The sequence below is a fragment of the Salvelinus fontinalis genome, chromosome 3 (genome assembly GCF_029448725.1).
Source record: "Salvelinus fontinalis isolate EN_2023a chromosome 3, ASM2944872v1, whole genome shotgun sequence".
Lineage (NCBI taxonomy): Eukaryota > Metazoa > Chordata > Actinopteri > Salmoniformes > Salmonidae > Salvelinus > Salvelinus fontinalis.
Window position 1 is genome coordinate 13,633,171 of NC_074667.1, and position 17,699 is coordinate 13,650,869.

Below are 17,699 nucleotides of genomic sequence, written 5' to 3' on the forward strand. Positions count from 1 at the left end.
TTTCAATCCCTGAGCCAACTAGGTGAAAAATGTGTCTGTGCTCTTGAGCAAGTAACTTAACCCTAATTGCTCCTGTAAGTTGCTCTGGATAAAAGCGTCTGATAAATGACTCAAATGCAATGATGATGCTGGTCTAAATTCTATCATCAAACCCAATTTAGGCCAGTGTATTTTAAAAGTAGCCTATTAAACAAGTCAAATGATTCTGATTATATTGATTTCAATGATGATAATACGATAATGCTGTGATGAGGATGACTGCTGGTATTATCAAATTAATTTAAGACCAGTGTTTGGGTTACACTTTATAATGATTTTCATGAATAAGCCCTATAAATGCTTATGAATTTTAATACTTACAAAAGCGCTGGATGTAGCCATTTTTGGGCATTACGCGAGATTTGGGTGGGTTGCCACCCCAGACCGTGGGGGCAAAACATTTTAGTGGCCCCCCACTTGGCGGCTCTAGTTGTCGCGCCACTGCTAAACAAAAGTTTTGAAATATTTACAAAATGTGTTCATATTTATAAACATTTATAAGCGAGTTATTGGCACAGTGGGTTATACAGTGTGAGTTGAGAGATCAGTGTGAGTTGGTTGAGATGGCCCTGTAGTGTTAATTGCTATTGACTGTGCCAAGGCTATGTGGTGAACGGTTCATTTGACTGAGCCGACTCCCTGTGTGCAGGATGGCACCCGAGGTGGCAGCCGTGGAGAGGAAGGGCGGGTACAACCACCTGTGCGACATCTGGGCAGTGGGCATCACCGCCATCGAGCTGGCAGAGCTGCAGCCGCCCATGTTCGACCTTCACCCGATGAGGTTAGTGTTTGGACCCATTGGCATCAGACCAGGGTTCTTCTTTTAGTTTTAAAGGAGAGTGGATTTTCCTTTCGTATTTTGTTGTTTTTGACAGAGACCGTTATGAAATGAAGAGGAGACAGAGAGAAGGGGCCAGTAGGTGCCCGGATTCTTATCCATACAGGCAGGGGAATCGAATACACTCACACCCCCCCATATGTATTTGGACAGGGAAGCATATATCTTTTTGGGGCTCTATACTCAAGGATTTGGGGTTTGAGATAAAATGTTTCATATGAGGTGACAGTACAGAATGGCACCTTTTATTTGAGGTTATTTTCATACTTATCTGTTTTAGCGTTAGGAAATGAAAGCACTTTATGTAGCTAGCCCCCCATTTAAAGAAGTATTTGGAGAAATTCACTTAGTGTATTGAAGTAGTCAAAAGTTAGTTATTTGGTCCCATATTTCTAACATGCAATGACTCTACAAACTCGTATGCATTTGCAGAACACAGAGAAAGCAGAACATCATTATTTTAAATGTATGCTTAGTAAGTTAGCACCTCTGAGTAAAAGCAAGGATTGTAAGTGTAAGGGACTGATTTCCTTAAATACACAACTACACATTTTTTTCCCTTTTTCTCAGAGCCCTGTTTTTAATGACCAAAAGTAACTTCCAGCCGCCCAAGTTGAAAGACAAGGTGAAGTGGTAAGTGTCTTTTAGGGTTACTGCCTGCAACATTACCTACACCCTGGCCAGTTCTATTTCGCTACTTGAACACACCGTCCTCTCCCACCCCAACTCTTATACATTAGATCTGGATGGAAAAAAAGACTTAATACAATATTAACGAATCAAATCAAAATGCTGCTAAAATATTAACAGTCAGACACGCCTGTCACGGCGGTAAAGGAGCCTCAGATTCGTGTCGATGTCATTGGACTCAGAGAAAGGCTGTTTTTTTTGTGGGGAGGGGCTGCAGAATTGACAGCCTAACTCAATTTACACATAATATGGGGTCAGGTTTCATCCCAAAGAGGTTTGATCGTTATTAGCATATAAATGGAATATTTATGATCGAATAGGCGGAATATATATATTTTTTAATCCAATTTCGTTCTCCCTCCCCAAGGACCAGTAATTTTCATCATTTTGTAAAGATATCGTTGACGAAAAATCCAAAGAAAAGGCCCTCTTCAGACAAGCTGCTGCAGGTAAGATGTTCAGCAATGGGATTGTAGTGACGTCATTGTGTAGATCAAGGGATTTGGTTTCCGCAATGACAACCCATAGAGCATTGTTTGTAAGTAACTCTTTCAACAAATGTTCAAGGTCAAGATTTAGTGAAATAGTGTGAATATTTGGAACTAGAGCCCTCTTTGCATTTGTTATACGTAGACTGGTTAAACGGGAAATATGAAGTTTAAACAATAACACAGCAGTTACCCCGCCACTGTTTTTGTACACAGCTGAGAGATGGTGCTGGAGAAATGTAACCACTCTCAAATGTATAGAAAGAGCTAACGGATGCAAGGACTGACCATTCATGATACAGTATCACAATTATAGTTTTGAAGGTATACAGTGTTTGTTTTTTAGTAAAACAAGTTTATATTTTGGGTTCTGATGGTTGAGCTAAGCTCATGAAGCACTTCAAATATTCCTCAAGAATCAATGGGTAAAAATGATTTAAAAGCCTGAAAAAGAATGTCGCAATCTCAGAAAGTGCTGCAGTTTTTACATAGCAACTCTTATTTACTAGTAGCCTGAGGTTTGTGTTCTTAGAACTTCCATGTTTATTACTCAAATTAACATGGACAGAGTAACCCACCTAACTCTTACGAGCTCAAACGTTTTTTAAATATTTTATCTTAGAAATGTTGTTTATCAAATCATTTGAAGATCTACTGCACTTATAGTGCCTTTTACACATTACTCTTTAGCCTTTTAATAATCTATTGCACGAGCATGTGATAAAAACAGGATAAAATCTTGTGTCATGCTTGTCTGAGGCAAATGGCATAGTATTCCCTATATAATGCACTACTTGACCAGGGCCCATATTTGGGACGCAGCCTAAATGTTTTGTGTCTGTCTAGTGTTTGTATATCAGTTCATATCAGATGCACCACTTTAGCCCTGAATCGAATTGTCCTAAGGGATGGATAAAGTTGTATCTTATCTCATCTTAGATAACATTTTCCCCATGCCAAGCCAACTCCTATTTTATTCAACTGCTATTTGGCTCAGGAGGGAACAACCACGGCAGGAAATGTTTTTATCATTTTTTAAATAATTGAGTGCTATGATTAATTTGACAATATAGGTACCAAAAAAAGTGTTTTATTCGATTGCATTTCTCATAATGCAGTCTTTCTGACACATGGATTTTCTTGACTGAATCTGGCCCATAGTCTCCTACAGTTAGTCCCAGTCCCAGATCTGTTTGTATAGTTTTGCCAACTGCTATGGTCATTGCCCCACCAATAACCATAGGATTTGGCAAGACAGCACAAACAGATCCGAGACCCGGCTATCCTACAGTATGAACTCAGCTTCAGTGTTGTCTCCTGATGTTTCCCCAGCATCCCTTTGTCTCGCAACCCCTGAGTCGAACGCTGGCCATCGAGCTCTTGGACAAGGCCAGCAACCCGGACCACTCCTCCTACGACGACCACTTAGATGACGAGCCCGAGGAGCCTGAGGAGGTACAGTGGAGCTGCAGACACTCAATCAGAACCAGTAACCTTTGCCTCTAGCGAGGGTGCTAGTCTGTTTCTGCTATCTTGCCAACCTCTTGTCACTCAGCGTCAATCCAAACATTTGGCATGACTATTCCATAAGGAGTTGGCAAGATAGAGGAAACAGATTGGCACCCAGGCTAGGTTGCCTCGGAGGTTGCCATTTTAAAATGGTGACATCGATTCTCACAGCGGAGTAGTAATAATTTAGATTTTTGTTTTCTTACCTGTATTCATGGTTACCGGTTTTGATTGATCAAGGCCAGTAAATCATTTTAATTGACTGTAGAGGACAATAATTGGTTATAGAGCATCTACTGTACTTTGTCATACAGAACATTTTGTCACTGTAGGTTTTAGGGGTCAATTATTTAGTCTGTGTATTATGCACAGCAAGAGCTTGACAAGAGTGGTTTTGCTATTCATAGCCACAGTATTCACACTCAGCAGTACTTTCTGTCGTTGCCAATATTATACTAGAATACACTGACTGAACATTCTGTCCTGTTCATTGGCACACTTAAATGCATATTTGTTAGACAATTACAGAATGTATAATATTATACAGCATCTATATATTTTTGTTTTAATTTTAAAGATGTACTAGGGGGGGGTTAATTAGCCTCTTAGCTTCTTCCACATTTTTTTTTTACTATTTCCTCATCAAATGTACATGCCACTAATTCTAAAAAGTTGCACTGTCACTTTAGCTGGCAGCAGTCACTTTGTCCAAGGTCCATAATACCTGTCTGTAGGTGTTGACTCTGTGCCTTAAAGGAATTCTTTAGGCCGTTTCACCCCCTGCCCTGTCCTCAACTGCTCCGGGGTAAAGTTTCCCCTAGGTACAGATCTATGATCAGCTTCCCTTCCCCCAATCCTAACCTTAACCATTAGTGGGGGAAACGCAAAACTGACCTGAAGATCAGCATCTAAGGGCAATTTCACCCTACTCCTCCTCAACTCCTCTCATCAGTTGGGCTGAGTGTATCTGCCTCTCTCCTTCGCCCTTAGTTGAAATACAAGAGGGTCGTTTGGCTCATACTGGGGTGTGTTTCAACCTGTTGACCCCCCCCCCCCCTTTCGCTGCAACTCCCACGTATTGCCGTTGGCAGAAAGGTACCGTGTGTGTGTGTGTGTGGAGGCATTGTGGGCCTACATGTGTGTGTTTGCCTGCTCTGGTAAATTAGATTGTGTGGACACAGACATAGATGTTTTGTGCATGAGAAGTGTGTTTGTGTGTAACTTCAGAAATGGACATGTGCTGAAATTGTTTGATGTGGAGAATGGTGTGATACCATTGGGTCCTTGCTAAAATGTATGCTATATCTTACCTCTTGAGTACTTAGTCCGATAATAAATATTTACATCAGGTAGTGTAATTACAGTGTAGATACTGTAGCTCTACATGTAAATACAAAGGTATCGGGGACACTTATTGTAAATTGGAGCCAAATGCTATTTGTCTTTAACGGTAGACCCGTGTGGCTCAGTTGGTAGAGCATGGCGCCTGCAACGCTAGGGTTGTGGGTTCAATTCCCACGGGGGAGAACAAGAAAAAGTATGAAAAATATATGTACTCACTACTGGATAAGAGCATCTGCTAAATTAATAAAATATAAAATACAGACAAGAATGATCCTATAATATATCCCGAGATTAAGTTGTACTGGTGAAGGTCCTTCAACCGCCCTTCGTTTCCGACGGTTTGGCTCTAAATGCTTTTAGTCTCTTCTTCAAAACAACCAGGCAGTGAAGGATGTCATTCAACTGCCATTCTGTGCCCTGGAAGTGTCAGTTCCACTGTGAGTCCTTCACATAAAGTAAAGTGCATGTCCTCTGATGCATGAGGGAGGACACACTGCTAAATAAATAACAGTGGAAGCCATCCTGGGACTACCTTGCCTGCCCCCAAATGTCACCCTGGTCCCTACGTAGTGCACTATGTGTGCTGCTGTCAGAATTAGTGCACTATATAGGAAATGGGAAGCCATTTGGGATGCACACTTATTGATTTTCCCCACAGGGCTTAGTGGGAGGGCGGATATAAGGTTGACGACCTCCCTCAGAAGGGTCATTTTCATTACGCATGTGTCATCAAAGTGCGACATTCAGTGGTGTTATTTTTACACCAGCCTTTTTAATCAGGGAAACATGGAAGGTTGCCAGGAAGATGTGACTCACCTGAGTGTCCCAAATGGAACCCTATTCCCTATATGGTGTACTACTTTTGAATAGAGCCCATAGTGGTCTTGTCAAAATAGGGAATAGGGTGTCATTTGGGACTTATACTCCGTCTGCAAAGACGGTTACACATTTGAATTCTTGTTATTCCCTCATCATCGTTATCGCTGATTGTCGTTACATTATATTGATCTTATCAGAGAGGAAGAGGCGAAGCCAGAGGTTTCACTTTCACCTAAATCTAAGCTTGTCGCATGCCTTCCGCCTTTTGGACAACAATTCCCATTGTTAGTGCGGAGACATGAGCATCTATACAGATCTCTGATCTTACCGCTTGACGCTATATACAGTACATTCGGAAAGTATTCAGACCCCTTCCCCTTTTCCAAATGTTGTTCTTATTCTAAAATTGATTAAATAAAATAAAAATCCTCATCAATCTACACACAATACTCCATAATAACAAAGCGAAAACAGGTTTTTAGAAATGTTTACACATTTTATGAAAAATAATAAATAGACATTTTTTACATAAGTATTCAGACCCTTTGATATGAGACTCGAAATTGAGCTCAGGTGCATCCTGTTTCCATTGATCATCCATGAGATGACCGTGTGTTGAGGCACAGATCTGAGGAGGGGTACCAAAACATTTCTGCAGCATTGAAGGTCCCAAAGAACACAGTGTCCTCCGTCATTCCTAAATAGAAGAAATTTGGAACCACCAAGACTCTTCCTAGAGCTGGCCGCCCGGCCAAACTGAGCAATCGGGGGGGGAAAGGACCTTGGTCAGGGAGGTGACCAAGAACCCAAAGGTCACCCTGACAGAGCTACAGAGTTCCTCTGTGGAGATGGGAGAACCTCCCAGAAGGACAACCATCTCTGCAGCACTCCACCAATCAGAGCTTTATGGTAGAGTGGCCAGAACGGAAGCCACTCCTCAGTAAAAGGCACATGACAGCCCTTTGTGAGACGCGGTGTGGGTGAACGGATGATCTCCGCATGTATATTTCCCACCGTAAAGCATAGAGGAGGAGGTGTTATGGTGTGGGGGTGCTTTGCTGGTGACACTGTCTGTGATTTATTTAGAATTCAAGTCACACTTAACCAGCATGGCTACCACATCATTCTGCAGTGATACGCCATCCCATCTGGTTTGGGGTTAGTGGAACTATAATTTGTTTTTCAACAGGACAATGACCCAACACACCTCTAGGCTGTGTAAGGGCTATTTTACCAAGAATGAGAGTGATGGAGTGCTGCATCAGATGACCTGGTCTCCACAATCCCCCCGACCTCAACCAAATTGAGATGGTTTGGGTTGAGTCGGACCGCAGAGTGAAGGAAAAGCAGCCAACAAGTGCTCAGCATATGTGGAAACTCCTTCAAGACTGTTGGATAAGCATTCCAGGTGAAGCTGGTTGAGAGAATGCCAAGCGAGTGCAATGCAGTCATTAAGGCAAAGGGTGATTATTTGAAGAATGTCACTTTTTGGTTACTACAATTTTTTGGTTACTACATGATTCCATATGTGTTATTTCATAGATTTGATGTCATCACTATTATTCTAGAATGTAGAAAATAGTAAAAATAAAGAAAAACCTTTGAATGAGTAGGTGTTCTAAAACTTTTGACTGGTAGTGTATGTAAATGTGATATTTCAGTATGTTATTTTTTATAAATGTGCAAAAACTTCTAAAAACCTGTTTTTGCCTTGTCATTATAGGGATTTGTGTGTGGATTGATGAGGGAAAAATGTTTGTCTGTTGTAACGTAACAAAATGTGGAAAAAGTGAAGGGGTCTGAATACTTTTTCTACACACCCCTTGCACAGTCTTCACATTTTGCTAAAAAGGGATTACATTGGATTTTTTACCTACAGATCTACACAATCTACTCCACATTTTAAAGTGATAGAAAGTTTGAGAAAAATGTCTAAAAGATGTCTTGATGACGCATGTTAATACTTGGTGGAAGCACCTTTTGGCAGCCATTACAGCTGTGAATAATATTCTACCAACTTTGCACAACTCTTAAGGCAACATTTGTCCATTATTTTTGTCAAAATTACTTAAGCTCAGTAAATTTGGTTAAGAATCATTGATGGACAGGAATAATTAAACCTTATCTCTGATTTTCGAGCAAATTTAATTCAGGACTGAGACTAAACCAGTCAGGAACACTCACCACTTATTGGAAAGCCATTATGGTGTGTCTTTGGCATAACAACGTGTGTAATTGCCTCGCTGAAAAATATAACTCTAGGTTTTCAGAAGACAGGCTGGTTTTCCTTAAACTTTTTACCAGGGCTTTGATCCTTTCATATTTCTTTTGATCCTGACAAATTCCCCAGTCCCTGCCGATGACCAGCATACCCATAACATAAGGCTGCCCCCACAATACTTGAAAATACAATTTAATCCCTTTTTATATGTCATTTTAAGGCAGTGTCAGATGCGTACAAGCACATTGAAATAATATCAAACACACAACAGTGCTTTACTTTTTAATACAGGGTTTTTGTGACGCTTTCATAAACGGCACTGTAGGTATGTCAGAATGCCTGCATCCAAAAATGCTACATTTTTGACTAATGTATTTACTAGCCTGGTCCCTGATCGGTTTGGGCTGACAATGTCCATAACAGTTGGCAATACAGCACAAACAGATCTGGGACCAGGCTAGTTAGTGTTGTACTGTCTCCCTCACTCCACTTTATCTGTTTTGACAGCCCCCAGTACCTGTGCCGCATCGGATTCGCTCCGGGAACACACGAGAAGGGAAGACCCTCTCTGAGATCAACTGTGAGTGTCTTCAGTAGCATTTGTTTTAATCCCTCTGGTATAAGACTGTTATGAGAGTGACATTAGCATGCCGTAGTATGTCGTAAGCAGTCATGACTAGTGCTGTTGCGGTGACTGTATTACCGCCATACTGGCGGTCACGAGTCATGAAGGCATTCAAATTCCACATGACCGTTTAGTCAAGGTAATTAAGCTTCTCCAAGCTCTGATGCCACTGATGGTCATTAGTAGCCTACCAAACTTGCTAACTGCCTGGTACTCAGCATTCTATTGTCCTTCTAATCGCTCTGACATCAATGCAAATGTCTTCGAAAATCTAATCAAACACTTCATGAGAGGCCATGAGCTAATGTTGCGCAACATTTCAATAGGCTATGCAATTGCGCGAGAAAACAGAGTAATGGCCTCTACTAAAAATAGGAGGGTCAGCTTTCTATAGGCTTGGCCTACTATATTTATTTCTCAACTATCCTAATATTAAGCACATTGCTTATATTTACAACAGTTTTTGGGGATGCTAGTGGTTGTATTAATTTGGGATCTATCGCATCCCACAACTGTCCCAGACTATGTTTGGAATATTTATTTCTCGCACAGAATAGAATAGGTTGACCTTTATACTATGGGGATTGTAGATTGACTTAGGCTAGTGCTGTCGCTGTTCGTTAGGCCTACTCATATTGTTGGCTGACGAAAAGTAAATAGACGGGTCTTCCAATATCTTCAATATGCACCTCGGAATTGGATAAGGACGCACCCCGTTGCATCCCCGATGTGTCTGTCTTCACTTGTAACCTGTGGGAAAGACCCGATCACGTGATGGAGCACTCAGGACAACTCGGAGTATGTTATTCTGTTCTTCTGAAATAGACTACATTTTCTTCATATCATGTCTAAAGTAAATCATGGATTTATTGTGAAGTTGTAGGCTATATTAAATTGATTTATTAGACTTTTTAAAATGTAGATGTTCCAAAGGTCTGCATCAGTGGCTTGTAGGCTATGTGTGGAAGCCAGGAGATACTAATGTGTTTGTGCTAATTAATGGTCAATTACCGTGAGACCGACAGTTATTTGCTTGACTATCACCGGAAGATTAAAAAGATTTAAAAAAATGTAAATCTTCTGTTTTGGACTCAACGTGTCGTTGTATGGCTCATACATGCATAATAAACGATCTACAGTTCTCTCCAAGCGGATAAAAGCAACTGAATACTTACTTCCTAACCTGTCATCATTGAGTGCATGAGATTACGCACTCGTGCCTGTCATGTAGTGAACGTGCGCTCTGAAGCAAGTTTTCAAGTGCCTGCATGGTTTACCATTAGTTGATTTGATAACAACGAAAATACAGCAAGTACATTGATCAAATCCATGCATCATAAATTAGAAAATATCCGAAATTAGAAATGATATATTTTCGACAATTTTTTTTGTAATCTAGCAGACTCTCTCTTCCAGGGTGATTTACAAGAGCCATTAAGGTTAATTACCTTGCTCAGGGGCACATTGACAGTTTTTTCACCTAGTCAGATCAGGGGTTCGAACCAGCAACCTTGTATTTTGTTAGAATTTTTGAATATATTGTGCAATAAGGTTTATACAAGGCGCGTCCATCCATTCTGTTCGTGAATCGCGAATGTGACAACACACACAACTGTAATGTGCTCGAGAAAAGTATACTGCAAACTTTCCCCCACTTTAAAATATCGGCCCAACTTTGTTGTGTCAACCATACGTTCAAGTCAAATAAATCCATGTGTCCACCTTTTAAACTTTCACGCACGTATGATTGGGGTAATCCCAATGTGGGCAACACTGCAGCTGTTGATTGCCAGCGATCATCATTCATCACGTAGTCATATAATACAATCAATACACGACTTTCAAAGTGTAGGACATTTGATGCAAACACACTATATATACAAAAGTATGTGGACACCCCTTCAAATGAGTGGATTTGTCTATTTTAGCCACACCCGTTGCTGAGAGGTGTATAAAATCGAGCAAACAGCCATGCAATCTTAGTAGACAAACATTGGCAGTAGAATAGCCTTACTGAAGAGCTCAGTGGCTTTCAACATAGCACCGTCATAGGATGCCAAGTCAATTTCTGCCCTGGTAGAGCTGCCCCTGTCAATTGTAAGTGCTGTTATTGGTCTAGGACCAACGACGGCTCAGCCGCGAAGTGGTAGGCCACCCAAGTGCTGAAGTGCTTAGCGCGTAAAAATCTCCTGTCCTCCGTTGCCAACACTCACTACCGAGTTCCAAACTGCCTCTGGAAGCAACGTCAGCACGATAACCTTTTATCAAGAGCTTCAGGAAATGGGTTTCTATGGCTGAGTAGCCGCACACATGCCTAAGATCACCATGCTCAATGCCAAGCGTCGGTTGGAGTGGTGTAAAGCTCACCGCCATTGGACTCTGGAGCAGTGGAAACACGTTCTCTGGAGTAATGAATCACACTTCACCATCTGGCAGTCCAAAGGACAAATCTAGGTTTGGTGGATACCAGGAGAACGCTACCTGCCCCAATGCATAGTGCCAACTGTAAAGTTTGGTGGAGGTGGAATAATGGTCTGGGACTGTTTTTAATGGTTTGGGCTAGTTCCAGTGAAGGGAAATCTTAGCACTACAGCATACAATAATATTCTGCACAATTCTATACTTCCAACTTTGTGGCAGCAGTTTGGGGAAGGCCCTTCCCTTTTCTTGCATGACAATGGTCCCGTGAAGCGAGGTCCATACAGAAATGGAATGTCGAGATCTGTCTGGAAGAACTTGAATGGCCTGCACAGAGCCCTGACCTCAACCCCATCGAACACCTTTGGGATTAATTGGAATGCCGACTGCGAGCCCAGACCTAGTCACCCGACCTCACTAATGCTCTTGTGGCTGAATGGAAGCAATTCCTCGCAGCAATGTTCCAACGTCTAGTGGAAAGCCTAGTGGAAAGCCTAGTGGAAAGCCCAGAAGAGTGGAGGCTGTTATAGCACCAAAGGGGGAACCACCTCCAAATGAATGCCCCTGATTTTGGAATGAGATGTTTGACAAGCAGGTGTTCTCATACTTATGGTCATGTAGTGTAGAAGTATACATTTTCCATTGTTTAAAATTACATTCTAACATTTGCTTGCTCGTTTGCCATATTAGTCTGACACCATACCCTACAACGGGAGCTAGCCTGCCAACAACCAAACTTGATGGACAATGTTGATTGGCAGGTGGAATGAGCTCCAATAAGGTTGCAAGTTTATAGTGGGAGGCGGGATCAGGTCAGCACAGTGTTGTCCAATGAGGTTGCGGGGTGAGCACAACATGCACATCCCCACATGTACTGACGTTGTACACAATTGTGCACAATGTTCGGGGAACCGTTTTGGCTCGTGAGCGCTTCTTTCAAAACTACTGGCTGAAATTATACAAATCCTTTATAATGCATCTTTACAACTGCGTCAAGTGAGTAGCCACAATCTAACATCTACTAAGGTCACTGTGACTGGTTAGAATATCTATAATGTCACGTTTATAACAATGTAACGAACGCTTTTCAGATTTCTTCCGGATCGGTCCTTCTCGTGGTTAAGTATGGAAAACCACTCCCCCCCACACTCCCTCCTTATCTCTCCAGCTCTCATTTTTGTCACTCAGAGTGGCAGAGACATCACTTCCCAAGAGACTTGAATATTCGCCCTGCATCTGCAAAAGGCACATGGGGAACTGCTTACTGTTCATTCAGGGACTCTATATGTGAGGGTCTATATCTTTGCCATTAAGTTTTGACTCCGTGCCCACAGGGATTATGAGGGAAAGTGCCTGCACTAGTAGGAATATGCCCATAAGCAATCTTTAGCGATATGTTGTGCTTATGTTACTGTTTGACGCATGCGTTTTAATTATTTTTTCTTTGCCAGGCCACTGGGACTATATTTTGAAATGTGTCGTGTGTTCATTTCTTGGTACTGCAGTTTGTTTAATTCTCTTTGTTTAATTTTTTTAACCCTGATAGTTGATCAAGTCAAGTTTGATCCCCCGCTTAGGAAGGAGACTGAACCTCATCACGAACCAGCAGTGAGTGACTCTCCTAACACACACACACACAACACAACACACGCTTGCCCATCAACATTTCACACTTTTCGACCAACCAAATCACGCTTTGCAACAATAACAACTGTTTAAATTCAGAACCTCACAATTTCCATGGCTACTGCTATTACTATTGCACTGCTATTATCCCTTAACTGTGCATTGTATTTTGGATGAGGCGCACTACAGAATTATATGTTATATAGACTATATTAACTGTATGTGGCACAATAGGGATGACAGAGTAGCTCAATAGCTCATACAAAGCTATATTGGAAACCCAGAATGTGTGCTCCAAATGACACCATATTGTCCCTGGTCAAAGGTAGTGCACTATATAGCAGCATACCACCCTGCATACCACTACTGGCTTGCTTCTGAAGCTAAGCAGGGTTGGTCCTGGTCAGTCCCTGGATGGGAGACCAGATGCTGCTGGAAGTGGTGTTGGAGGGCCAGTAGGAGGCACTCTTTCCTCTGGTCTAAAAAATATCCCAATGCCCCAGGGCAGTGATTGGGGACACTGCCCTGTGTAGGGTGCCGTCTTTCGGATGGGACGTTAAACGGGTGTCCTGACTCTCTGAGGTCATTAAAGATCCCATGGCACTTATCGTAAGAGTAGGGGTGTTAACCCCGGTGTCCTGGCTAAATTCCCAATCTGGCCCTCAAACCATCATGGTCACCTAATAATCCCCAGTTTACAATTGGCTCATTCATCCCCCTCCTCTCCCCTGTAACTATTCCCCAGGTCGTTGCTGCAAATGAGAACGTGTTCTCAGTCAACTTACCTGGTAAAATAACGGTAAAATAAAATAAATAAAAAAATATGAAATAGGGAGTCATTTGTGATGTGCCCACAGTCAACAGATAGGAGTTGTAGTTTGTGTGTTGACCTCAAAAATTACCGAAGGGGTGAGAGACTCTCGCGTTGTTGAATACATTTTCGAACCCTTCCAACAATGAAATATCTAACCTAGTCGAAACGGTGTTTGAATGTAGCAGTGTTTGAAATTGTGTGTGAATCAACACAATTATAAAGTCTGTACACAGTGCCTTCCCATCCTCCAGTCTTGAAGTATTATCATCTTTTATGCTTTTTTTTTCTTATAACCACCCCCCTCCACACACACACACGCGCACACACACACTCGGGCGACTAAGCAAAATATTATATTTGTAACTTTTTTCTTTATTATTCTAAATATATTTTTATATTTTGGCAAATATTAATTAAATAAATAAATAATTATCAACAAAAATAAATTGTAGGCTTGTAATACCATGCTCTTTCTCTCTTTCAACTTCTGTCTTTTATGTTCTTCTGTTGGAGGGGAAGGTCGGCCACTTATTTTAGAAGCGCAAGTCCATGAAAGATAATTTTCTGAAGGCCCCACTTGCATGGTATCCTTTTGGTCCCCTGGCCAGCCCTTTGAGTCTCTCACCCCTTATGTGTGTTTTATTTGTGTATACATTTCTTAACCCAACCATCATCCCACCTCTTCGGAGAACAACTTAAACACTTCACCAAAAAATGATACTGTGTGTGTGTGTGTGTGTGTGTGTGTGTGTGTGTGTGTGTGTGTGTGTGTGTGTGTGTGTGTGTGTGTGTGTGTGTGTGTGTGTGTGTGTGTGTGTGTGTGTGTGTGTGTGTGTGTGTGTGTGTGATTTTTACATTTTTTATAAATACCAGATGACTGTGAATAATCTATATTTTCTTGGTCTGTCTACTAAACAGCCCGACTCTGACGATTTTTTGGACTGTGTGGAAGAACAATACTACACGGCAAGATCTAACATGGTACTTTTGTTCTTATTTTTGCCCATATTTGACCTCCGTTTTGTGTTGTCTCATCCTCATCGCAGTTCATATGTTGTCAGTTCACGTTTGGATGCTTTTCACTCTGAAGGCCGCTGTCTTGCTCCTTTCGTTGGCATCCCATAACACTTTCACTTGTTGTTGCATGTAAAGACATAACCCGTGCCCTTGCGACATGTACTCTCTTTTGTAACATATAGTTTTCAGCCTATAGTTCCTTTTGGTTATTACAGCGTCATGCATCACTGTACATTTATTGATGCCCTGTATACCTTACAGTATGATCACTTTGTATTCCTAACTGGTTTTGACGTGGATGATGAAATAGCGCAGTAATATCAGCATGAAAAATCACCAAACACGTTAAAATGATGAAATATATTGCATCTAACTCGTCCCCTAGCCTATTTTGTAGTAAGTTTTATTTTTTTAGCGTACGCTTGTTGTTTACAGGGGCACAAAAGGACTTTATTTTTAGGCCTTGTCACAATGCGACACGTCTCTTTTTCAAAGAGAGAGAGGTTTAAAGAGAGGGGGACGGTTATCAAAGTGCAATGCCCTCTCAATGATGGCAGACTCAGACGAGGGAGGACAGGGAGCTGGAGAGATGAGAGGAAGAGGGGTTGGGATGGAGATATAGGGATGGCGATGTTGAGAAAAGGAGAGGTTTAGAGAGGGAGAGCGGTTTAGAGAAGGAGTGCGGTTTAGAGAAGGAGTGCGTTTTAGAGAAGGAGTGCGTTTTAGAGAAGGAGTGCGTTTTAGAGAGAGAGCGCGTTTTAGAGAGAGAGCGAGGTTTAGAGAGAGAGCGAGGTTTAGAGAGAGAGCGAGGTTTAGAGAGAGAGCGAGGTTTAGAGAGAGAGCGAGGTTTAGAGAGAGAGCGAGGTTTAGAGAGAGCGAGGTTTAGAGAGAGAGAGAGAGTGAGGTTTAGAGAGAGAGGGAGAGAGTGAGGTTTAGAGAGAGAGGGAGAGAGTGAGGTTTAGAGAGAGAGGGAGAGAGTGAGGTTTAGAGAGAGAGAGAGAGTAAGGTTTAGAGAGAGAGAGAGAGAGTAAGGTTTAGAGAGAGAGAGAGTGAGGTTTAGAGAGAGAGAGAGTGAGGTTTAGAGAGAGAGAGAGTGAGTTTTAGAGAGAGAGAGAGAGGTTCAGAGAGAGCAAGGGATGTTGAGGTTAAGAGAACGCTTGAGAGAGGCGGGAGAGGCAGAGGTTGAGAGAGGTAGAGAGGTTGAGAGAAGAAGGGATAGAGAGAGCGGTTAAGAGAAGGAGGTTGATAGAGAAAAGTGTCATTGTTTGTCCCATTGGTACAAACTCTCCGTGTTGGACTGGGAAGTGCTGCCTAAGCGCCCGCTACAGATGCTTTGCGTAACAAACGGTACATACAGCAACCATACAACAGCTGCACCGCAGTAAAACAGGCCTCATCTTAGCCTCACAACCTCCTCACAACCTCCCCACAACCTCTGCATGAATGTGTTGTGATATGGTAACATTTTACAAAAGTTACCCTTTTTTAAAGGGTTTATTGTCAAGTGTTTCCCATTAGGCCATACATATGGAATTTAGCTGATGCTTTTATCTAATCTAAAGATACAATTATGCACACATCTTACGCATATATTTAGTTGTACATATACGCTGTAGTTGAAATATATATTGCCATTATTCACTGTCATCACGTAGACACTAAAGATGGTAGCTGAACAGTTTCTTAACTGCACCCTCTGAGATTCTGTGTACATTGGGTTCAAGGCTGACACCTGGTTTGTCCCAAACGGTCCCCTATTCCCTATAGGTCACTACTTTTACTACTCAATATAGGGGATAGGGGGCCATTTGGGACGCAGCCCCGGCATCTCTGTGACTAAGAGACCGTTATTATAGGGGAAGGAATGGAAGAAAACGACAGGGACGGTTATCAAAGCGCATCGCCCTCGCAATGATGGCAGACTCAGACGAGGGGGAGGACGGAGGGATGAAGGAGGACAGAGAGGTGACAGAGTCACTGAGCTGCAAAGCCTGAGATCTTCTGTCAACTCTCCTTCCCTCCCTCTTTCTTTCTCTCTATAGCTTCCTTCCCTCTCTCTCTCTCCCTCCCTGCCTCCCTCTCTCCCCTGCCTCCCTCTCTGAAAATCCCTCCCTCAGCAGAACGCATAGCGGTGAATAACGTAATTTTGTCTGATAATCTAGAGGTGAAAAAAATCGATGCGGTTTTGCATGACTGAGAGTTCCGCTCCAAAGGCAGAAGGTGGTAAATCTGATTAAGACAGATGTGTTATCCACACAGTTTATCCAGTCTTTAGTGTGGAGATAGAGTTTAAGCTCAGAGAAAAGAGTTAAAAAGGCCTTTGCCATTAGTTTACCCCTCCTACTCTATACAATTTTAAGACTAAACTGACAGAATTACCAAGCTTTTCTGATTTATTAAGCAACGTTTAATCTTTCAAAGAAAACTGTAGTTTAAAGCTGAGTTAAAACTGCTAAATTTTGTTCTGACTGTAAACTATGTCCTGTATTAGATATCTGCATTATTTCTGAGTTGCTGTGTCATTGTCGACCTTGGTCATTTGTCATCATTGTACTAAATCCTCAAAACGTCTCACCTTATAACGATTGTCTCCTTTTGACATGTTGGTGAGAACTCAATTAGAGCGCCTAGAAACGAAACCTTAAAAGATGAGTTACCCCACTTAAAATACGTAGTTGTATCAACTAATAATATGTTTCAAGTTTTGTCATATCAACTTCATTTCCTGAGTTTAAGGCTATGGTCTAACCAATGATGCATCTTATCTTTTCAAATGTATACTGTAAATATTTTAAATTATTTTAATGTGATCAATGTCATAACCAGTAAGGACAAGTATTGTGTCCAGCATAAACAGCTATTTGTTTGGTTCATATACAGTAGCTGCGATTAAATGAAGTGTCAACCAACATGTATTTTGTTGACGTTCAAACAAACCGCTCATCCACCAATCAGCATCTTCTTTGCTTGTGTGTATCCATTACATGCTTAACCAATTAAATTGTTATTATTAAGAGGTATGATGTATTTGCATGCATGAATGAATGACTGCCATATGGCATGCCAATGAATAGAAGTTCACCAACTGAATAAATCAAAAAGCAATCACATTGCCTTTCGACTAGAATTACAGTATACATAGCACCTCTGCACAACAAAACCTCAATGTCACCTATCACTCATAAAGAGATGGAGCTTTAACATGTCATGATTTCATCTCGGTCAAACCTTATTCATTTATTTCTCATTTC

General features: G+C 41.6%; 1 protein-coding gene across 2 annotated transcripts in view; it reads left to right on the forward strand.

Moving 5' to 3' along the window:
* The window catches only part of LOC129839442 (mitogen-activated protein kinase kinase kinase kinase 3-like), an 86,321-nt gene that overhangs the window by 47,545 nt on the left and 21,077 nt on the right, over positions 1 to 17,699 (forward strand). For both annotated transcript variants that reach the window (XM_055906907.1, XM_055906917.1), the window contains 7 exons: positions 689 to 820; positions 1,448 to 1,510; positions 1,935 to 2,016; positions 3,388 to 3,510; positions 8,456 to 8,528; positions 12,538 to 12,599; positions 14,350 to 14,412. In XM_055906907.1, coding sequence (XP_055762882.1) covers positions 689 to 820; positions 1,448 to 1,510; positions 1,935 to 2,016; positions 3,388 to 3,510; positions 8,456 to 8,528; positions 12,538 to 12,599; positions 14,350 to 14,412 — 598 coding nt within the window. The remainder of the gene's footprint in view (positions 1 to 688; positions 821 to 1,447; positions 1,511 to 1,934; positions 2,017 to 3,387; positions 3,511 to 8,455; positions 8,529 to 12,537; positions 12,600 to 14,349; positions 14,413 to 17,699) is intronic.